At 47.4% G+C, this 23,465-nt stretch overlaps 1 protein-coding gene across 1 annotated transcript in view; it reads left to right on the top strand.

Moving 5' to 3' along the window:
- Nucleotides 1–23,465, top strand: part of HPS4 (HPS4 biogenesis of lysosomal organelles complex 3 subunit 2) — a 951,717-nt gene that overhangs the window by 675,516 nt on the left and 252,736 nt on the right. The window contains exons 10-12 of the mRNA XM_069619373.1: nt 3,382–3,478; nt 5,309–5,544; nt 5,623–6,344. Of these exons, the coding sequence (XP_069475474.1) occupies nt 3,382–3,478; nt 5,309–5,544; nt 5,623–6,344 (1,055 nt within the window). The remainder of the gene's footprint in view (nt 1–3,381; nt 3,479–5,308; nt 5,545–5,622; nt 6,345–23,465) is intronic.

Here is a 23,465-nt window from a genome sequence, read left to right on the forward strand (position 1 = left end):
ATATAAAAAACACACTTTGGGTTGTGGGGTGTTAGGCAGAAACCTGTGCAGTTCCCTCTGGGACCACTGCAAAAGATTTAAGACTACAGGTGTTTGGCAGTAAACCCACTTGGTAGTAGCCTGTACCACACAGATTCACTTGGTAGCTGTGGCTGAGCAGTCAGACTTCCCTCAAGAAGAGTTAGGCAGTATACAGAGTATTTACAATAGGTCAAGAGCACACAATAGAACAAGTAAACACTGACCAGGGCTTGGTGTAAAAGGGATATAATTATTTATTTAAAACCACATCTAGAAAAACACACAGGCACTAATAGTAAGCAATTAAAAAAAAACGGTCACTAAAAGATATACACTCCCTTAAAAGAATATTAGACAAGTCTTAAGTAAAGCCCCACTTATTTTTAGACAGTGGTGAGCGCTTAACGTAGATGGCACTCTAATAGTTTGTTTTAAAAAGGGAGAGAAAAGCAGAGAACAAATTGAAACGGATCCCAACACTTTTACAAGACCATAACAAGAGAGGAAGGCAAAGTAAAACCGTGAATTCAGAGTCAGTAGGCCGGATCCGCTTTAAGAGGATCAAAACGAAATGTGTCCAAGGTCACACAGTTGCAGTGCACAAAAGTCTTGTAATGGTTCAAAAAGGAGTTGGACCAAAGAAAGGGACCAGTTAGAGGGTCAAGGCGGCCAGCCCAGTCCAGAAGGTTAAGGAGTTATTATTACCCTGTAGCAATCTTTAGAAAGGGAGGCCTGGCGGACACTGTACCTTAAAGTGGTGAGAACACTCCAGCGCGGGGGCAGTTGTTCCTGGCAGCGGATGCAAGTCGGTGCTTCATCCGGGGGAGGAGAGGATCTCATCGTGGAGGAAGACGGGAGTCCGTTGCACTGCCAGGGAAGAAACCAGCCACGGAGTTTTTCAGGTACGAGGAGCGGTCTGTTGATTCGCGGTTCAGTGGTGAGTGGCTATCCGGCCGCCGGGGTGCTTGGCACGGGCAGTTCGACCACAAACCGGTCTGGGGTGCGAAGAAAGAAAGATAAACTGTTTGTGCCCACCAGTCAGGGGAAGAAGCCTCTCCAGCCAGGAGATCTTCTCTGTCGTCGGGAAGTGGTGAGTCGGTTCTGCAGGGCTCCACCGGTGGTGTCGTCGTGGTAGGTTGGTTCAGCTTCTCCCTCGTCGGATTTTCAGGTCCTGTGGCGACTTCTGAAGTTCCAGTCCCCAAAGCCCTGCTTTTATGCAGCATACCCCCATTCACCCAGCCTAGCTGTCAATCAAACATGCTAAGTGGTGAGCCAGCCGGCTCACCACTTGGGCCAATCACACGAGAGTGCGACCTGAGTTACCAAGGTAACTCAGTCCAGGGTGCCTAAACCCCCTCCCACACCCCCTGTGGTACCCAGACAAAGTGGAACCACTTTTGGAGGCTTCTGTGGAGAAGCCCGCCAAAAAGTGGAACAAAGGGCTCGACTTGGGTTGGAGTCACAGAAGAGAACACAAACGTCATTTTAGAAACGAGTCTTGGCAAAAAATACCAACCAGAGATTTAATATTAATTAAATAAACCGGAGGTATGTTCGAGGCTATGAGAATTAAATAATTAAAGTTGGTAGCCTCGAACAATGGGAAAATCCCATAGGGAAATATTCGCGGTCGAACATAAAAAGTAGTTTCCACTGCCACCAGCCAAAACTCGATCAGGGGGGACGGAGACATGCCCCCTCGACTAACAGACCCCGGGGCAATCAAATTGCCCTGACCACTACGTCCACAATATGATGGTTTGTACTGGTTTCTGTTAATAATTTGGGACTAGTAAAGCCAATGGTGACTTTACATGCCCTGGGAGACAGTAGTCAGTCCCAGGGTATGGAGTCTATGGTGGGGTGTCACTATGACACCCCTTTGTTACTGCACAGAGGGTTCTGTGCAACACACATAGTAAAAACATGAGACCCTATGGAGTAAAGGACTCCATAGCCCATAAAACACATTACCAGTCAAAGGAATACCATAAATCATGTCCAAGAGTGGGAGAAAAAGAGTCTCACTCTTGGCAGGAGGAAAAAAACAAACTCCAGAAATCCAGCAAAGCCTAAAGAGAGAATTCTCCCTAACATGGGGTATGGACTGTGCAGCTCCCACAGCCCACCCATGAGGCAGGACTGGCTCTGACATCTGGCCTGGTAAGTCTACTACCCTGGCCAGTGGTTGGTCTGGTCAGCTCCCAACCCCCTTGACAGGGTCCCTTCACTCCAAGTTCCTGTAGGCAATGGATCTCTTTAATTGCGCTCTCTTACTGCACTTTTGGAACTCTAACCCCAACCTGCGGTATACATTATTCCTTTAGGCTCAAGATTAAAGTATTTTTCTTTGTATCCACTTTCTCTGTGGTGTTTTCCATCAGGATTTTGCTCCTTATCCTTCACCACTGTTTCTTGCTTGCTTCTGGCATCAGTCCACATACCCTTGTTTTTGTCTGTTCCATCTCTTATTCTATTTGACTCCTTGGTCTGCTCTTATTTGTATGTCTCTTCATCTGGCCACCGTATTCAACCCTCTTGCCTCCTTCGTCACATCCTATACTCCTTCGATCTAACAGGGTTTCTTTCTCGCTGATGCAGAGCCATACTGTCTGATAGCTTCAGAATCTCACCAGATCAGTCTGTTGCCTGGATTATCCAATAACCTCTTTCTCATGTTTGCTCGGCAGCATATCATGGACGTCCGTGCCAGTTGGTTGTGATGACAGCGAGATGGGCCATCTGGCAAGGGTTAAGCAGAAACATTCAAATTCATTTTTCCACTCAATACTATGAGGTGCAGTGTGTTGCACCAGATGGCTCAAAAATATGGCAAATGTAGGCAAATTATTTTGGGATAAAGGGACTATTGAAGGAAAAGCAAAACTAGGAAACACTGTTTGAAAACGATTGTGATCTTGATGAATAAACACAATCTGAAAGACATTAATGACTAAAGTTTGTGACACTTATAAAAAGCAAATATTTAAAGCAAATAATATGAATCCAAAACTTTTCAGTCTAATTGAGTTTAATTTCACTCCACTCTAGAACAGATACTAAGATGAAAAGGAGCGTTACTGCTCAATTCTGCCCCAGCAACAGTATTTTAAGTAGTCTCATCATTTATTTTGCACCATGTCTTTTAATGGATATAAAGTATCGGACATATGTTTTCACGTTACAAAATCTCCATGTTGAAAGTATGGGTTCCTAAAACCGTCACACATCTGCTGTTTATATATGGCAGATGCATTCATAAAATGAAAATATATTCTGTTTTTATAATGGTTTCATTGACAATTCTCCTGCTGTTCAATCTGTAATAAAATAGGTATCTTTTATGTTTGTTTTGGGTAGATATAACTCTACCACAGGGTGTCAAGATAATCCCAGTTTACATAACGCGAGAAGAAGCAACAGCCCTACGTGATTTTCCTGTAGAGTGGATGATGAGGTAACTACTTTATTTTGAGAGGGAATTTTATGATCTAGTTGGAATCCCTACCTTGCTTTCCCAGCTGATGATTATACACTATTCACTATCTGCAACCACCTTCTAAATTGTTTACATAGCATGTAAACGAGCAAGAATATTAGTTCCCTTGATCAGGTGTCTTGTTTAGAGCCATGTGTTGAGGATGGCATAGTGCATCGGTCATGCATCTGGTTACAATCATGTATTGGGGAGGTAGCATTTTAATAATCATGCATTTTAGTGGCAGGCTTGGAGATAAAGATCTTACTTTACATAAATCATGCATGTGCGTTACGGCAGGGATGAAAGGGTGAGTCTGAAAAGGTAGATTTCTAATTTCGTTTGATCATTTCAGATATGGGGTATTGCGTATGTCCTGGCATAAGGCAGTCCCAAATGTGGGGTGTAATTCAGGAAAGGTATTATTCGACAAGTTATCGTTCCAAGTGTAGAGCCTGTGATAGCCAGTACAGTTTGCATTTACCCTGGAATTAGGTGGGGCCAATCCATCCAGTTACTTATATGTGGGGCATAAGATTTTGAAGATAACCAACCCCTGTTCTAGGAACCTGTGTGCATTTTCTTCAGTAAGTTGGATGCTGGTTGGCATTTATTTAATTACAAAATACGCTTTCAGATTTTAGGTTACTCTCAATGTAATTGCATACATTGTGCTAACTTACTGATTACTCACAATTTTCATTTCACTGTTTTGTACAAATTACATGGTAGTATACTTCCTACCTTAGCTTGATCTTGCGCCAACTGATTCATACCCTAAAGATGGACCTTCATCTGAGATGGCTGTCATAGCTGCTTCTATTCTGCAGCTCGATCACTGTATCATGCTGCATCATTGTTGGATAATACAGGATAAACTAAGTTGACAAAATTAAGCGTTAACCACCCCTTCCAAGGACTGGAACGGGTGGTAACATCCCGCGGCCCTCATTAAACGCCCTGCCGTCGAGGATAGGGAGGCTGTTTAACGAGAGCCCCGGGACATTACCACCCGTTACGGCCCTTGGAACGGGTGGTTAACGCTATTAGCACCCGTCCCAAGAGCTGGGACGGGGCTAATTTAAATATTTTCTTTCTGTGAACGGGTCACCTCGCGGCATCCCATTCACGGAAAGAAAATACTATACAAACATGGCCGCCATGGAAAAGTAAGGTGGGGCTCCATATGAAGCCGCTCTTCCATTTCCATGATGGCCAAACTGGCCAGAGCGGAAGGAGCAGCAGCAGCTGTGGCGCAATAAAATAAGTGGGGAGGCGGGATTGAAAAAAGGGAACAGAGGAAGGGGGTAAGAAGGCAGACAGGCAAACGGCCATCAGGCGACTTGGAACGTGGGCTTGATAGGCAGTGTCAGCCCGCATTCATAGCCTCCTGATTGGTTACCCCCTCACCCCACCGCAGTCTTCTAATATTGGCTTAATTTCACCTCTACTGTTTTCATTTTGGCATATTCAACTCATAATATGGATGGCTACTAACATTAGCTGATAATAGCTAAAGGTATTAAGCCATGAGTGTAATGTTGATTTGGGAGTGATGTGCATTGTTGGGAGGAAGAGTCGAGGGAAGGCAATCTAGAAATGATCAGCATTTCAAAATTAAAAGGGAAAACTTGTCCATGCCCATTTATACCAGGCTATGCCCAGAGGCTCACTGTCAGTGGATCTGAAGCCATTGCAAGAGGCTCTTGCCTTCTTCCTGTACATTGTGTTGCTAGTGATTTGGCATATGATTTAATGTAGCAATGTGCACTTCTTGTACTAATGCCGGATAAAACCTCTTTTCATTAGACTGACTCCATCGTCCAAAGACAGAAAATCTAAACACCTTTCCAGAACGCTTTCAGACATTGAAGTCCAGCATTCGAGTCGGGATCCTGATGCAGAAAACAAAATACAAGATGAACATGTTGAAGCCAAAGAAATGTGTCATTCACATAACTCCGGAGACCAAAAGCACCCAAATAGCCTTTCTAAAAGCCATAAGAATATTGACACTCCACTTGACAATCTAACAAAAAATTCAGGTAATTGTGCAGCCAATCCTTTTAATGTAAGTCTGCTACTACGCTCTTCTACTTTAACAGTGTCTTCTTTATCAACAGATGTACCCCAAACAGCTATTGTTCCTGGGGCAACTGTACACATGGAGACCCCTCAGGAGTTCATAACAGGTGATGAGAGAGTCGAAGAGTTAAACTGCTTTAATGAGGACGCCAAAGACTGTCACCCAGTAGATGAGAGGCTGCACACAGCTGAAAGTTTGAGTGATTCTGACAATGGTGAGATCAATGGTTCTGAACATTCTGTCTTGGGGAGCCAGCCGATATCGAATGCAAGTTTCATAACCTGTGACTCTTCAGGTGAACTAGATAAACTCAGCTCGAATGGAACTAGTGACTCTGATCAAGGAGACAGCAATTTAACAAATAGCACATTGGTACATCTGCCAAATGACAGTCTTCCAGATGAAAAGGTTTTACTGGCCATGTATGGTGAAGAACTGGAGGTTGTTGAAGAATGTTCTTCAACGACGAAACAAAGCCTGCAGGCTGTTGATGGGGATGCAAACAATAGGCTGGAGAACACAGATGGTTCAGATCAGAAGAAAGAACGGTTCTTCAGCTTTGTGGATGATGCCACAGGTCACAGTGAATCCACAACAGAACGAAACCTGATGGTGAAGACTGGGGGACTGGATTCTGTGTCGGATAACCATGCTGATGTAGTGAAAATGAGGTTGTATACTCATTCCTTTAAGGGCTTGGCTCTATCTTTACTGACTGAAGATGCATTTCAGGAGGATGATGATTCCAAACAAGATGTGGTAAGTACAGAACATAATGTCTACAACAATACAGATGTTGGATTATTTTTAAGGGAAAGGATCTTGTTGGCTCTTGTATAACAGTAAATGGGATGGGGAGGGCTTTCACCACATTAATATATAGGAAAACATTGTGTGGTTGACATACAGACTTTATGCATTTAACCTCGGAGTACCGTTAAACATATGCCTTGATGAAATTAGAACATTGACAGACTGTTTTACCATGCTCTGCTTGCTCTAGTGGTTTGATAGAGATAGAAGAGAAAGAAAACCAGCTACACAAAAAGGGTTAATTTAAATAATCCTGCATTTGGTGTGTCTATTTAAGGTGCAGTCTATCTTCTGACTTTTTTTGTTGTTGTGCTCTGTGATATTTTTCACAAACCTATTTAATTTAATTATAAAAGTTTAGGTGCAAAACGTACAAGCACTCTACAAAGATTATCCTAAGAACTACAAATATGCAGAAAGAGTGCAGGTTCATCACACAAGTTGTAGTAACCAACAGAAAAAACAAATGCAACAACCTGCCTGCCCTTCCTTCAAGTTCCATAGTAGCATGAAAAGGCAACAAAATGCACTGTTAATGCTTGCTACTTTAATTATTAGTTAATTTGTATTGGTTACTTTCCCAAAATTTCTGAGAGACAAGTCTTCTGATCCATTCTAAACACCTTAATGAGACCGTGTCTGCAGTTGCACTGGGCTGCTAATCCAAGTTAAGCGTATGTTACTCCGCTCTTGGCGATCAGCTGACCCTAAGGCACTTGGTGCCTGTATCGTTGCTGAGTGCGCCTCCTTGGGACCGGTATCTTTATCCACGCTCTCAACATCGCTGCTATTCGCCGCAAATGTTTTCGCCCCATCTAAACTTACCCAGAGTCGGAGATTACTCTCCCAGCCCTGGTTTACTGATCAGCTAAAAAGCGCCCGCCTGCTACTCAGACAAGCCGAACGCAAATGGCGGGCTAGTTATGACCCTTTGCTTAAAGACTTGTACAAGCTCAGTCTTTCCACCTACCTAGCCAATGTCAAGCTGGCTAAAGCCACTTATTTCGCTCAACAAATTGAAAGTGCTCTATGTAAACCCAAAACACTATTTTCTATTGTTCAATCACTCTCCTCTTCTGAACCCCTCACCTCGATGGTTAAACCATCGCAAAAGCTATGCAATGACCTGGCATCGTTTTTTATTACGAAAATCGATGTGATACGATCTAACATTGCCAAATCTCTCGCTATGCAACCTTCCGGCACTACTAGCTTTGTGCCACTCACCCTCACTGACCCCTCTGCCAGCTGGTCCACCTTTCCTCTATTCACTGAGGCAGAGGTTCTAGCAGCGATTCTTAAAATTAAGTCCTCTTCTCCAGAGGATGCCATTCCAGCAAGTATGATGAAGTCTATTGCCCCAGACATTCTGTTTGACGTCACAGTGGCTATAAATCACTCATGCCAGTCTGGCCTGGTTCCGCCGGAACTCAAATCTGCTAGGGTCATTCCCCTGCTTAAGAAGCCGTCCCTTGACCCTACTATCCCCTCTAATTTTCGCCCCATATCCCTGCTCCCGTTCTTGTCTAAACTCTTGGAATCTCTGGTCACGCCCCTTCTCTCCTCCTTTCTGGAATCCTCTAAGATCTTTAATCCTGCCCAGGCAGGTTTCAGGCCAGGAAGGGGAACGGAGAGTGTGCTTGTCTCAGTGCAAGATGACATGTCTAGACTTGCGGACGCAGGTGGAGTTGGAGCCTTGATTCTGTTGGATCTGTCCGCTGCATTTGATACAGTGGACCATCCTATTCTCCTCTCACGTCTAGCACAAATCGGGATCTCTGGATCAGTCCTGGCCTGGTTCACCTCTTTTCTTGCAGACCGCACTCAGACCCTTGCTATGCCCCCTTTCCTTTCTGTCCCTTGTGCCCTCACCTGCGGTGTTCCCCAGGGATCCTCTCTTTCCCCTATTCTATTTAATATTTACATATGGGCGCTGGTCTGCCTTATCCGCTCGTATGGACTTAACTGTTATTCCTACGCGGATGATACTCAAATCCTGATCCGTTTGGATCAGGATCATATCAAGGTCTCAGCTTCTCTTCATGACTGTTTGACATCAGTTGGTGTCTGGTTGGACCAAAACTGGCTCAAGCTTAATGGCGATAAAACTGAGGTGATGTTGGTGGGTTGTCCTCCCTGCCCGTCACTATGGACCCCTGCTTTTTGGCCTACTTCACTGGGCCCTCTGCCTTGTCCTGTGGGCAAAGTAAAGAATTTAGGAGTCATTCTTTCTACCTCCCTGTCCATGACTAATCAGGTCTCTACGGTCTGTCAATCCGCCCATCACCAGATTAGGGTACTTAAGAAGGTCCTCCCTATGATCCCAGAGGCTATGCGTCCTCCTGTGGTAGCTGCATTAGTCCTCTCACGGTTGGACTATTGCAATTCCTTATACCTCGCTCAGCCGACGGGCCTTCTCCAACGCCTCCAACGTATACAGAACCTGGCAGCTAGACTGGCCACAGGTTCCCCCTATGGAGCTCATATCTCGCCAGTGCTTCGCCAACTCCACTGGCTCCCAGTGGCCCAGCGAGTTAAGTTCAAGTCACTGTGTATTGTCCATCGAGCTATGCAGGGCCTAGGTGCTGAGTTTCTTCAAACCAAATTTGTTCGGTATATCCCAGAACGCAACCTTCGTTCCCTGAACAATCTTTTGGTGGTTCCTAAGTATAACCGGGAAAGACTCGGTGGCAGAGCCTTTTCCATTGCTGCGGCAAGGCTGTGGAACACCCTCCCACTGCCACTCAAGTCTATCTCCAACCATTTGGCTTTCAGGAAAGCCCTCAAAACTACTCTATTCTAACTCTCTGACTATTACTGTTCCTCTTGTTTGATAGCTTCCTCACCAGCGCCATGATGCCCCCGGGCGACCGTGCGCTCTACAAGTTCAGGTAATAATAATAATAATAATATTATCAGAAAAACAAGCCGATGTCTTAACGTCAAGTGGGACCTCAAAGTCCTACTTCCAGCTTAAATATCTCCTTACTTTATAGAGTACCTGTCAACTACAGCTTCTGGGCAATATATTGAATCTCTGGCTTTCCCTTTTAATTGAAGTATCCTACCTTGTACTCGAGGTGGGAAAATAGTGCAGTTGCCCAAAGCACAGGCGTAATGTGATAAAATCCATCTGGTCCCTGTCACGAACCTGGTTGTAGAATGCAAGATTGCCCTCAGAGGAGTGAGTTTGTACCTGTTGAATCCTGCCAAAAGTGATTCCCCAAAGTCCAGTCTAGAGTACCAGACACAGAACAAATGTTTAAAAGTCAGAACAGGTTAGATTTTCTTGTGTTCTACGCGTGCTTGGTCTTCCCAAAGTGGATACTGCATAATTGACCAAATCAGCCAAAGCTGTGGGTGAGTGGGGGCAAATTATATCCCAAGGGTGAATAGACCGACTTGGGAATGAAGACATGGTAGCATGAAAGTTGATTGGAGAATACTCTTGGTGGGTGTCAAAGAACAAAATGTATTTGGAAGGAACATGTGTGGGATACATGGTGAGTGTCTATGGTGTGGTGGTAACCAAGGGCTTCCTGTGTTAGAAGGATCCTTCTCGTCTCCCTAGCACGAGATGCCAAACATGGCTCTCTCCTTGCCCTCTAAGATGCAACGTTCGCAAGGATAAGAGTTGGTTTCTGCTACTTAGATTTCAACATTTGAGAACTTCAAATTGGGATTTTTTTATTTTCTTTTTGGGGTGCTTTGGAACTATTATCAAGGCAAAAAGAAATTTACCACAGGACAGTGAGTGTGGGATAGTAGCAAACAGTGTGTTGACTGTCTCCCATTGGACTTTGGGGTGAGTCAGTGCTTGGCCAGATCACCCTGACTTTTCAATGTTTAAGGCCCATTGCTTTACTCATTGAATCCTTTGCAACACCATTCCAACTTCATGCATCTGATACTCATATCATGCATATCCTGGCCAACACAACTGTACATGTCTCAGGACGTTACCTTGTACCTAAAGAAAATCCAATACTGAATGAGTGCCAGTTATCTTTAGCTAAATGAGGCCTTAAACATAATCCTACTGTGCAGGATTTCGGTCAGCCTACCATTCCCCAGTCCGGTTCAATGTTGCTATTCACCCAGAAAACCCATATAGCAAGGAGCCTGGGCATCCTCTTTATCGTTGTACACCCCGGGTCAACAGTGTAACTCGAACTGCACGCCACCAATCCCATCTCTTCCAAAACTCCTCCTCTTGTTCAGCCTACGCCATAAGTTGGACATAGGATATTACAACTTTCATGCATTGACTATGCCAAAAGCATATATCATGCCCTACCCCTAAAACAGTTGTTACAAAACTGGGTGGCCCAGATCATCTGGGCCTGAGAAAACAAGACCACTTTTTCTGCAATTCAGAAATCTTTTCAGTCTCCCTATCACACAGATTGATCTTAAAAATCCTCTGCATCATTTATCCACCCTTCTTGAATATTTGGCCTAAATATTTTTATGATTTAGCCAAGTACTACACTCTGCACAGGATGTACAGATCACAGTGACAGGTGATCTACTCTGCACCTCCCGACAGAAAATAATATAGATTTCTGAGGTTTAAGAATCTGCCCAGATTAACATGCTTTCATAGTCCACCATCTAGTGGTTGCAGGGGAGTATTACAATTGTTTCTTTCTGAATTAAAAAATGGGGCGTTGACAGGGACGTTCCTCTCATATCCCTATTCGACATGTACAGGTACCCATGATCATACACACGTCAACGTCAGATTTTCTTTTTCCACCTTTGAGTTGGTTGCACACAAGAAGGCTAATTTTCCAGGCATTGAAAGAAGCAATGAAAAAGGGATCTTGACGACAATATGCTAAAGAAGCACAGTAGAGAGAGCTTTGGTTTTGAGAGCAACGCTGATGAGCAACACACAAAACATTAAGCTTATTATTGCACCCAGCCACCAGCTCCATAGGGCCCATGTGAAGTCTTTCTGTGGAGGCACACTCTTGCATCTACAAGGCTGCACAACTAAAAACTAGGCCCAAAGTTAAAGCCGACGAGGTCCTGGGGAAAACGAACAGTGAATGTCTATTGTAAAATCTAAAATGGAATAAGTGCTGAATGGTTGGTGCTGCCACAAAGATCATAGGAAACCAGCGATAGCAGAGTGCCCATGACAGACGTGGGAGTGGGGGGAGGGGGGCTGGAGCCTTAAATAGGACACACCCACAGAAAAATAAATCCCATGAGGTGGTCTGTGTATCGAAACTTCACACATCAACTCCAACCTTGGCCACATCAGAGGGGGAGGGTAGACGTTTTACAGCCATGCAGAAGTAAGGCCTCATCCGTTTTTCAAACTCAGAGAATGAATTTGAGGATGGACAGACACCCCTTAAAACAAATTAAACAGCTCTAGACCCAAAGCAAGCCAAACCATGGTCAAAGGAGTGATTCAGCTCTATAATGGATAAAATGGCTTCCTTTATTGACTTGTGAGTGTGTATTGTGATGAATCGAGGGAATTCGTCCCTTCTCCCCAAGGGGAGCCCCTTTCTGTGAGACCAGGGAAGTGAGCTTGCTCCAGAAGACCCTCCTTTTTTTTTAAAAGTATTTTATTGGCATTTATATAAATACATAACAACCATCAAACGGTAACATAACAAACAAACTACAACTAATTAACTTCCACAGTCTTCGTAGCTCAATATGTTGTTCATAATTGTAGCGAGGGGAGAGGGGTCGGTAGTCGGCGTACCCGAGGTCGCGGGAGATGGGTTTTCAGGTTGTCCATTCTTGGGGGTAAGCCTCAGGCAAGTCTCTAGCAAGGGTGAAAGCTCAGGGGGGTTTGTGGTCTGAGGCATATTGGATGTCGCGCACCAGGGCCTTCCATGATTCTAGGGTGTCATTGGAGTCATCATCGTTTGAGTGGATTCCATCCTGCCAGGCTCTGGTCTCTGCCTCCGTCCACTTTTCTAGGTCCTTAAGCCAACGTCCATGCCTAGGGCCCCCTGGTGATTTCCATGCCGTAGCTATGGACCTTTTTGCGAGGATGCAGGCTAGGTCCATTAGGTTGACCAGGTTGTTTGTATTTGCTGAGTCTGGGATGGGCTCCCAGTAAGCATTCCTTTGGGTTCCACTCATATCTCGTGAGTCCCGCTTTGGTGCAGGTGCTTTCCACCATGGACTAGAATTTAACCGTTTTGGTGCAGGTCCAGAACATGTGGTTCATGTCCGCTTTATCATTTCCGCACCAGGGGCAGTTCGGCAGTGCTTGTTTGTTAAAGGTAGCAACTCTTAATGGGGTCATGTAAGTTCTGTATAGCACATTCAGTTGGACTTGTTTGAATCTAATGTTCCTCGACACCTCTTTGGGGTATAGTAGTATTCGCTCCCATTCACTGTCAGTTAGTGTGGTCCCTAATTCGGTTTCCCATTTTTGTCTCAGGGACGCGCTTTTTGGGTTGGGTCTATCATTTAGTTTGATGTATAAGCGGGAGACCGGCTTCCAACCGTCCGCTAAATCGTACATCTACTGAAGGAGGGGGTCCGGTGGGGGTTCCTCTGGCCAGACAGGCCACTGTGCCCTGGCTGTCCGCTTGAGGCGGCGGTACCACAGGAATTGGGTTTTCGAGATGCCTTGATTAGCTTGCAGCGATTCGAGTTCTCTGAACATGCTGTCTTCAAACAGGTCTCCCCATGTGTAGATTCTGGCTCTCTCCCATTTCCTGGCTGTCGCTAAATCTGCCTGAGTTTTGCATACATCCGCCAGGACGGGGGTATTGGGATTGTAGGGATGTTTCAGTTGTCGAAGGAAGCAAATTCTGGCCCATATCTGCCTGCCCAGGGTAACAATCATGGGAACTTCAGAAGTTTGTTTCATCGGGTTCCAAAGCATTTCTTTAGGGAATAGCTTGGAGGTCGGATGTCGCAGGAGCCCCACTTCAGCCGACAGGTCATCGGAGAGCCATTTCGTCGCGTGGCTGAGCTGCGCAGCTAGGTAGTACCTTTGCAGATCGGGTAGTTGTATCCCTCCTTCTTTGTACGGGAGCGTGAGTGTAGGCAGAGGGAGCTTGTGTCTGGACTACCCCCATATGAAGTCCTTGATTAGAGAGTCTAGTTTTTTGAAGAAGAGAGGTCTGATGTAGAAGTATACGTTTGTGAAGTGATATAGGAAACGGGGGAGAACTATCATCTTGACTATTGACGCTCTGCCCATGGTAGCTTCGATAAAAAGTTCATAGATTTGCGGAGGGCTCTTACTGCTTTTTCTGTGTTGTGTTCGTGCGTGAGCGCAGGGGTATGACACACTTCGATTCCCAGGTACTTAAACTGCTCTGGTTGCCATTGTATCCCGACGCCTGGAAGGTCGGACTTATCCAGACCCCTGAGTCTGGCCAGTGGGAACGCACACGACTGTAGTTTGCTAAATGTTATCCCAGAGTATCGAGCATAGTTGTCGAGGATATCCAACGCGGCTTGTGCATTGAGCTGAGGGTTATTCAGATACAGGAGGACGTCATCCGCATACATGGATATTATGGCGTGATCACTGCCCAGCCCAATGCCCGCGTCGAAGTGTTGTTTCCTGAAATAGGCAGCCACTGGCTACAGGCCCAGTATGTATAGCATCGGGGACAACGGGCATCCCTGCCGCGTGCCCCGCTGTATCGGCCAGGCTTCGGACACCGTCCCGCCAGTCTTCACTCTCGCTGTCGGTGTGTTGTACAATACCTCGACCCACTTTACAAAGCTCTCACCAAAGCCGAATTCCCTTAGCACTTCGATCAGCCACTCACAGTAGATGGAATCGAAGGCTTTTATAGCATCCAAGGATAGCACTGCTAGGTCCTCATAGGTCTCTGCCATGATGTGTTGGAGCCTCCTCAGGTTCGCGGTGGTGTTGCGTCCTGGTACAAAACCATTCTGGTCCTCATGGATCAGGGTTCCTATAACCCTCGCCAGCCTCTTAGCCAGGATTGTGGTCAGGATCTTGCAGTCATAGTTTAGCATAGCGATTGGGCGGTATGATTCACAGTTGTCGACAGGTTTGTTGGGTTTGAGTATAGGGATGATAATAGTCTCTTTCATGGAATTGGGTAGGTTTCCGTTTTCGTATGCCTCCATATACACCTTGTGGAGTGTTGGGGCAAGGGTCGCTTCATACGCTTTGTAGAATTCTGGTGGAAGCCCGTCGCTCCCGGGGGTCTTGCAGGTGGTTAGCGATTTAATCGCCTCAGTCACGTCCTCTGGAGTGATTTCCACGTCCAGTAGCTCTCTTTGGGCCTCCGTCAATCTTGGGAGCTCAATCTCAGCCAGTGTGGCCTGTATGTCCTCCACTGGTATTTTGGTGTCGTGGGCGTACAATCTGGAGTAGAAGGCCGCAAATGCTGAGTTAATGTCTTGTTGCGTCCTGTGGGTTATCCCCCTTTCATCAGTTATTTCGGTAGGGAGGTGTCTTGGGAACTTGCGTTTGCACAGCCAGGCCAACATTCTACCAGGTTTATCTGCTTCTTTGTGTGCCCTGGCTATGTAGGTCGTGTAGTCGAATTTGGACAGTCTATTCCAGGCCAAAAGGCACTCCTCCTGGGTGCCCTTCAGTTCTGTTTCAGCATCCGGCATGATGTCGATTTCGGATTCCAGGTGCGTGATCTTGTTCTCCAGTTCCTCCAGTTCCAGCTTCAGGTGCTTACGGATGCCACCAGCACCTGATATAACTTCTCCCCGTGTTACAACCTTCATGGCCTCCCATAGTGTGCTCCAGCTTGACACTGAGCCTGTATTAATGTCTAGGTATTCCTCAAGTTTGGTACCAAGTTCCTCCTTAAATGCGTGGTCTGTGAGTGCTGCGGGTGGCATTCTCCATAGCGGGATTGGCGGTCTGGGTCCTCTAGCAGCCCATTGCATGGTCAGCGGTGAGTGATCGGATATGGTTCTGCCTAGGTACAATGTGTCGTCCACTTGTTGAGCCAGCTCACGATCTATGAACAGATAGTCTATTCTTGTGTGGACCTTTTGCGGGGCCGAGTAATAAGAATAGCACCTCTCGGTGCGATGTTGTTCCCTCCAGATGTCTACTAGGTCGAGCTGTTCTATTGCGATGTTTAGCGCGTTAGATGCAGGGTTATTTGAATGACGGGGGGGGGGTCTGATTTGTCCACAGCTCCGTTCCTGATGCAGTTGAAGTCGCCACCCCATATGAAGGCACTCTCTATGCGAAGAATCATTTTGGCACTGAGCATTTCGAGGTGTGAGGGTATTCCGTGTTGCGGAAAGTAGGAGTTCACCAGGCAGACTGGCTTGGATTCAATGGTACCCCATATTATTGGGTATCTGCCCTCTTTGTCGGCTTCATAGCCCAGTAGCTGGAAGGGCACAGTCGGGCTCACCCACGTGAACACTCCTCTGGCGAATTTGGAGTATGGCGCCCCTTTCCCGATCCCTCCCCATCTTTCGGACAATTTGGCCGTGGTTTTTTCCGTGAGGTGAGTTTCTTGAAGCATCGCTATCGACACCTTTTTCCTGCGCAGGTAGGAGTGGATCCGATCCTTCTCAGGTACGTGCCCATGCCCCTCACATTCCACGTCATCACCTTAAGTTGGAGTGCCATTGGGTGTGTGTCTTGGTTTAATCATTCCGGTCGCCCCCGTTTTCACGGGGCGGCCCTTCTCCAAGTGGTGAGGCGCTCCTTCTGGGTTCTGGTGTTTTATCTTCCTCGGCCCCCAAGGGCCTCCGGTACCATGTTTCCGCTCTGCTAATAATTCGAGGACTGTGGTGTGAACAGAACAATTAACAAAACTGTAACTGGTGCGCCAGCAACGACAAGGTCCTGCTGGTGCTCAGGCGCTCTCATACCGTCAGGACCCATCCGGGTGTCGGGCACGAGGGGTCGGTCAGGCAACTGGCCTGTCCTATGCTGTTCGTGGGGGTAGGGCTCTGTGCTGGGCGTGGGCCGAGCGAGGGCCGCATCTTCGTTGCTAACTGTTGGTTGATTTTACTTTCTCTTAGATCATTTGCCTTGCGTCCGAGTTGGCTTTATGAGTCATGGCTTCGTCCATGCCTCAGGCGCAGGAGATTCTTCAATTCTCCGTGGGATGAGGGTCCTTGTCCGCGGCTAGATTGTTGTCTTCCAGCCACATGTTTGCAGCTGCTGGGGATTCCAAGAAGAACGCCCTCCCCTTGTGAATCACTTTCAGTCTGGAGGGGTATAACAACATATACTTCAGGTTCAGTTGCCTGAGTCGGGCTTTAATCGGCACAAATGAGTTCCTCTCCCGTTGGACTTTCGGGGTGTAGTCTGGGTAGATCGTGATCTTCGATCTCCCGCGTTCAATGGGGCCCTCCTCTCTGGAGTGCCGGAGGATGGTCTCTCTATCCTGGAAGTTAAGTACTTTAGCGATTATAGGGCGAGGGTGCGAGCCCGGCGGGGGTCTCTTCTGAAGTGATCTGTGCGCCCTTTCGATCGAGAATCCTTGCGTTAGCCTTCCAGCGCCCACCTCCTGTTGTATCAGGGATTCTATATAGGCCATCGGATTCGGGCCCTCACTTCCCTCCGGCACCCCCAGTATTCTAATGTTGGCGCGTCTGGCCCGGCCCTCGGCCTCCTCAGCCCTGGCCTCGAGTGTGAACACCTTCCGTTCCAGGTCCAGTACCTTAGCTTTCAGCTCTGCTGTGTCTCCCGACGTCTCTTTTATGGTTGTTTCGGCGGTGGTTACTCTTTCTGTTAGATTGCGGGCATCCTGGCGCATGAGTTGTAGCTCGGATTTGAACTCTCCGATTCTGGAATCTATAAATGCGCGCAGTGATGCAATTGCCTCCAGCACCTGGGCCTGATTTTCGGGAGAGTCCGCCGGTTTTGCTCGGGGAGGTTCAGGAGTGGAAGTGCATGGCTGCGGAGGAGTTTTCGCTTTAGCGGACACATACGTATCCATGGTGCTTGTCTTCGTCTTGTTCCTGGCCGCCATGGTGTGGGGCGGTCGGAGACGCCACTCGGTCGTGTGGGGGTAGATGGTGGTGGGCGATGCCCTCACCAGCCCAGTGATTTCGGTGTGTGGGCTGGGGTCAGTGTTCAAGTTCTCAGAGGGATATACAACGGCACATGTTCGAATGGTTTATGCCCTCACCCAGTGCTCTCCTCACCTCCACCTTCCTCTGCTGTCGATGGCGGGGCTCCCCGCACCGGGGGGTCGGCGTGGCCACTCACGGTGCCATAGTACAGGGCCCGGTCTCCCCGGCCGGGAGCTCCCGGTTGGCTCCCCGGTCGGTAGCTATCACAGCAGAGGTTCGGACCCAGGCGGAGGGGGAGGCTCCTCTCCCTTGTTTCAGTCGTGGCAGCAGTTTATGGATCGGCTTCGCTGCGAAGGCGGCTAGCGTTTTCCTCCGGCATCAGCTTCAAAAGATGGCCGCCATCTTAGGTCCCGCCAACAGAGGGGACCTTTATCGGGAAGAATCCATGGGCTTGGAGGTCCGGATCCAGGAGAAGCCCACAGTATCGTGTCTGGGGTCGGGTCCCCTTCCCTCGGAACCAGTTCTTTCCGTCTCGGGTGCGATTTCAGGCAGGTAAAAGGATGGAGATACGGCGTCTCGGCCGGAGCACGGCGACTCAGCTTCCACTCGCCATGAGCTCCAGGCCACGCCCTCCACAAGACCCTCCTTATGGTTATCGGCAAGTGGGACCTCACCGGCAGAGATTCCCTCTTAGGGGACTAGGACTCCCATTTCCGTGAGGAACTTCCTACAGCGGCACACACTATGGCATACATGAGATGTTTACAAATTCCACAAATTCCAGAAATCTCTTTACCTGTAAACTGGGGTGAAGAAACTATACAGAGATTCCATTATGTCATTTAAATAGAAATAACCAATTAACTGAGAAAAGTACGTCTTATAACGTAACCTTGAGGTGGAGAGAGAGACAAAAGCAGACCTCAGAATGGGAGGGACCCGAGTGACATGACTTCTGCAGGAACAAGAGATCCCTTGAGTTCCAAACTTGCTACTGCATATAGAGCAGAATGCCAATGCTGCGGCATGGCAGCAATGAGAGAATCCAGCAGGGCAGGATCCTGCAGATAAATGGTGGCAGGACGACATCCGTGGTGGACTGACGGTCCAAACAACTCTGCTGAGACCATTGTGAAGGGGAAGCCTGAAGGTGCCCGTTCCGCCGTTCACAGATCGGCACACCAGAGCCAAGGGAAGACTGTGAGAAACAATATGCCAAAGAAGGAAAGGCACCAGCTTTCGAACGCAGGCAAGAAGGATCCTGACTCTAGAAGACATTATCCTTTGAAGATGAAGGTAACAGGTGTAATGGGTGGCTTCAAAGAGGGGGTTGTACTATTATAGAGACAACTCGTCTCATTATTAAATTGGAAACACAGGTAATCTTGACACAAGACAAGAGAGAGTGAGAGCCCAATAGGGGAAAGAATTGAGAATCTCAATATTGAGAGAGGTCTTGTGATTGCGATACCCTGGGAAAAGAGGAAATAATCTAAAGTGAATACAAAGTGTGACCACTTGAAGGTACAAGTTATTAAAAGATGAAGGAAGAGAGAGAAAAAGCAGTGACCATACTGCTTGAGAAAAGGGCTTAAACAGTGCAACAGATACAGGGTTGGACAGGCCACACTGAACTGAACCATAATAAAGAAAAGGGGATAACCCCAAGACAGGAATATAATCAAGAGTATTTTGAGAGCTACAATCAAGAAAGTAAAACCTGTAATAAACCATGATAGAAATCCCAAAAGGGAGAGGAAACCTCCCAAACCTATTGGAAGAGTTACAGCGATTGATCAAAGAAATAATGAGAAGCTATTTACGAAACCTATACTAATTAACAGACTGAGACTAAAAGTATACAGAGGAGAAGTGAGTCATTTGTCAGGCTCAAGTTGGTTTATATAGTGGTAGGATCAGTTACAGTAGCTTTGGACAGCAAACTTCTTTATTTGGAGTTGGGTAGGGAATTCCCATAGTGATAGGGAAAATAAGGCCATACAAATTCTTACTTTAATAAATCGTCCTGACAATTTCACCTGATAGTCTGCCTTTCTTCTGACTTGCCACAGTACCCATAAAGAGGCAAGATACAAAAATTACAAAAAGCCAAATCTCTACTAGATCAGCCTACTCAAGAGAATATGTCCTATAATGAATTACCACTGGATAACAAAAGTAAAAAGATATATTTCCTAGACCAGAAGTTAGCCACTTTGGCTGTAGATGATCTAGGTATCACAATTGCATTGCTTTAATGGCGAGATACAATCAAGCCCCATCGGATGAAATGGATGAACTCAGCCTTTGGAAACAACCATGTCCTAAATCATTAAACTTGCTAAACTCTGCAGATGTAGGCGGGTGAATCATAGTGGGAGCCATGGTTATCAAAAGGCATGCATGGCTCAAAGCCTCAAGATTTCAACCAAAGGTACAAGCAATCCTACTGGACAAGCCAATGAAGGAGTCTTGTCTGTTTGAAAAAGCAGTGACGAAGTTCTAGAGAAAGCAAAAAAGCCACAAGAAACACTGAAGACTAGGACAAATAACAGGCAAATCCTATCAGCAGAGGGGATCCTCTGCTAATAGACTACCGTTTCACGCCCAAATGTTTACTTTGGCCACAACTCACTGCAACTGCCCATCGGGAGAGACGTGGTTTCCCAGTCAGGAACAGATTCTCCAGGGCACAACAATAGTAAAAACACTGCATAAACCATGGTTAAGGCCAAACCTCCAGAGGGGGCTGCCTCAACTGCCACTGCCTCAGCTGCAAAACAGTGATTACCCAGTAATGGTTCCCTCTCGTGTTTCCCTGTAGGGCGACGAATAACCTCTTACACCGACACATGGGAAGGTATGTCATAAGACAAGTGGCTAGTGTAAAGACAGTCGGAGAGGGATATTGCATAGAGCAAAATGCCAAGCCACATGATCTTCCACAAAGAAATAGCAAAAATGCTTTGGGAACATCTGGCACTTTTCCAGTCCAGGAAGAAATAGCTACTCTAATCAAGAAACGAGTGATAGAAACACCTAAAGAACTGGTAAACAATGGAATTTACTCTTTCCTAAATCCCCAAAAAGCCAAAACAGAAAGGAGTGTATTAGGCCTACTGCCGTCAAACAAATGTGTAAAAGCTATTTAATGGTGGTCAGAAAATACCTTTTTCAATCTGCCAGCACAAGTAACCATCACATTAGACGTGTCACTGACCGGTTGAGGGGTGCACTGTCAATCCCTTTCTAGCCAGAGAAAGTAGACAAGCCAAGCGGCAAATACATTGGTTGGTGCTTCTAGCAATAAAAATTGCACTTTGCTCATTTCAAGATATCCTGGCAGGCAAAAGCATTCTCATCAACATGGACCACACTACAGCCATGTTTTACATCAACAATCCGAGCGGAACATACTCAATGTCATGTTCTATGCTTACACTGCCTTAGACGCTGTGGATCTACCCAGTGGTGGAAATGGAAAACATTTGGGAGGGATCCACCAAGGGCTGGGGTGAAGGTGGGATTTGGAGGAGAGGCAGAGTTCTGAGGAGGCAGAGTTCAGAGGGGGTGGGGCTTCGATCAAAGGACATGTTAAAAATAATAGTTTTAAAATGGTGCAATTTCTTTCATGCTGCTTCTTTTCCAAACTCCACACTATCTATCAATTCCACTTGGGGCATGGCATGGCAGCCATGGAGTGGGCTGTGCTTTCTGTGTGTTCCCGTCGATCTTGCAGAGATCCTGTTGTGTGTAACGTGCTGAAGTTGGAGCCAGCAGCTATATTCAGCTGGGAGGCTGTTGGAACATGTGGGGCATGCTTTGAATTCTCAGCGATTCAAAACGGAGCCAGAATGCAGTAGTTATGAATTTAAAGACAAAGACCAGTCCCGACCCAGCGGAATCCTGCAGACAAAGGAAGACACCGGACCGGGTCTCTGAAGCTGTCCTACGAGAAGTCCTGTGAAAGCAGGGGCGGAAGGCTGGAATAACTGAGGGCCTCTCGCTTATTGAAGCAGGCTGCCTTTAGCGAGCTTGAGAGCTGTGCGCCCAACCAGATATTTGATTGCGGATTGGGCCCAACGGGACACATTGTTGCAAGATCTGCAACACGAAGCCCTATCAGGCCCTGCAGCAGCCTGGGTACCGTGGGTGCCCGGAGTGCATCGCGGGGAACACGAGACCGAAAGACGCCGGGAACGCGCCACAGAGGTTCCCTCATAGGTGTACGATTGAGTGAAATTTGGAGCCAGACCGCGGTCTCCAAGACAGAGTGGGGGGGGCACGGGCTGCAAACTGCAAGCTGCTGCTTTGGATGAGCAGAGTACCCGTAGCCCGGTAAGCGAGAGGTGGTACAGCGGAAAGCCCCCACTCCGCTAGGCCAATCTGAACGTGCCCTGGCGCATTGAGAGGAAGTGCCGCTGGGGCCACATTCTTTTTCTGGTGTTTGGCCGACGGAGAGGCGGCAACACGGCCAAGGGGCCATTGTGGACATACAAAGAGCAAGTGGGCGCCTGGAAGGGAGAAGGCCACCACCTGCTGATGCAGCCCGAAGGTTGGCTGCTGGAGAAGTGGCACAACCACGAGTGCTGCCATTGATGGAACTGCTTGGAATACAGTGCGGGAGATGGAGCCTGAAATTAATGAGGAGGGAGCTGGGGGCAAACAACATCGCCATAATCAACAGATGTGCAGAGACAGTGCCCAGCTAGCAACGAGGTAATAGGACGAATCTGGCCATAGAGGAACGGTGAACCCCACTGGAAATTAAGAACAGCACAAGCTACCAAACCAGAAGACTAGTGTTGCAGACCCCATATATAGTGAATGGTCCTCTGAGAAACACAAGCAAGTGGTAGACTGCACCATTGTGGTCCCCACACACTTAGGATGCATAGCTGATGGCTAATATAAGAACTTCTACCGCATGGTCGCCACGAGATTGAGGACAGTACACAGATTGAGCTGGAGACTGTGGGGCCAATGGCGCTCAAGGGTGGTAAAGTTAAGGCTAAGCAGCCTATAATGGATATCTTCACTAAACCACCAGAGTCCCCAACCATGCCTGCACAGGCCAAGAGTAGCGCACAGGACACAGCGGCCCCACCACGAGATGATCGATTGATCCTGGACGCCATAACGGAACTGAAATCCTCATGGGGGACCGCGATGACGGAGTTAAAGGCGGCACTGGAATTCAAGATCGACGCAGTGGGAATAGATGTCAACCTCCTGCGACAGGATGTGAGAGCAATGGCGGAATGCACAAGTGGGCTGGAGAGCGCTGTGAAACTTAACACCGAAGTCGGCACCGCCATGAAGTTCATATCTTGAAACAACAGGTGCGCCACCTGGAAAACCGAGCGGAGGAGGCGGAAGGAAGAGCGAGACACAACAACATCCACATAGTGGGGTTGACAGAAGGGGAAGAGGGCCCGGACCCCACGAACTATGTGGAGAATATGCTGATCCAAGAGATGGGCGTGGGCAAGTTCTCCCAGGGATTTGCGATCGAATGGGCACACAGGGCCCTGACCAGGAAGCCTCAACCAGGAGCTCCTCCCATGCAATCATTGCAAAAATCTTGAACTACAGAGACAGGGAAAAGGACCTGGAATACTTTCGAAAGGGTGGGACAATAACCCGAGCATCGGCGATGGTCACTGCATACTGTTGGTAGCAGGGGGGGCTTGAGTTTGAGTTGGGCAGGATGGGGGGGCGGGAAGGGAGATGGAGCTGAGCAACAGGTGGGGGAAGTTGGGGGGAGGGAACAGCAATAGTTGGGGACTGGTAGGGCGGGGGGAGGGAGGGGAGTTGGGGGATTTGCAGTGTTTTTAGTTGGGGAACGAGCTTACACACATACGCGCCAGAGCTTGAAGCAGGAGGGGGGAGGGAAAATGGAGGAGACCGGGTAAGATAATCAGTCGGGGTGGCGGGGGGGTTTGTGGCGAAATTAGACTGGATAATGGGAGACCTTAGAGTAGTAACTTGGAATGTCAGAGGACCCAACAGCTACCTAAAGAGAAATAAGGTAATGATGTACCTGAGATGGCAAAAAGTGGATATAGCCTTAATGCAAGAAGCCCACCA

This window comes from Ambystoma mexicanum, chromosome 10 (assembly GCF_040938575.1).
Source record: "Ambystoma mexicanum isolate Mex_15411 chromosome 10, UKY_AmexF1_1, whole genome shotgun sequence".
In the NCBI taxonomy this organism is placed as follows: Eukaryota; Metazoa; Chordata; class Amphibia; order Caudata; family Ambystomatidae; genus Ambystoma; species Ambystoma mexicanum.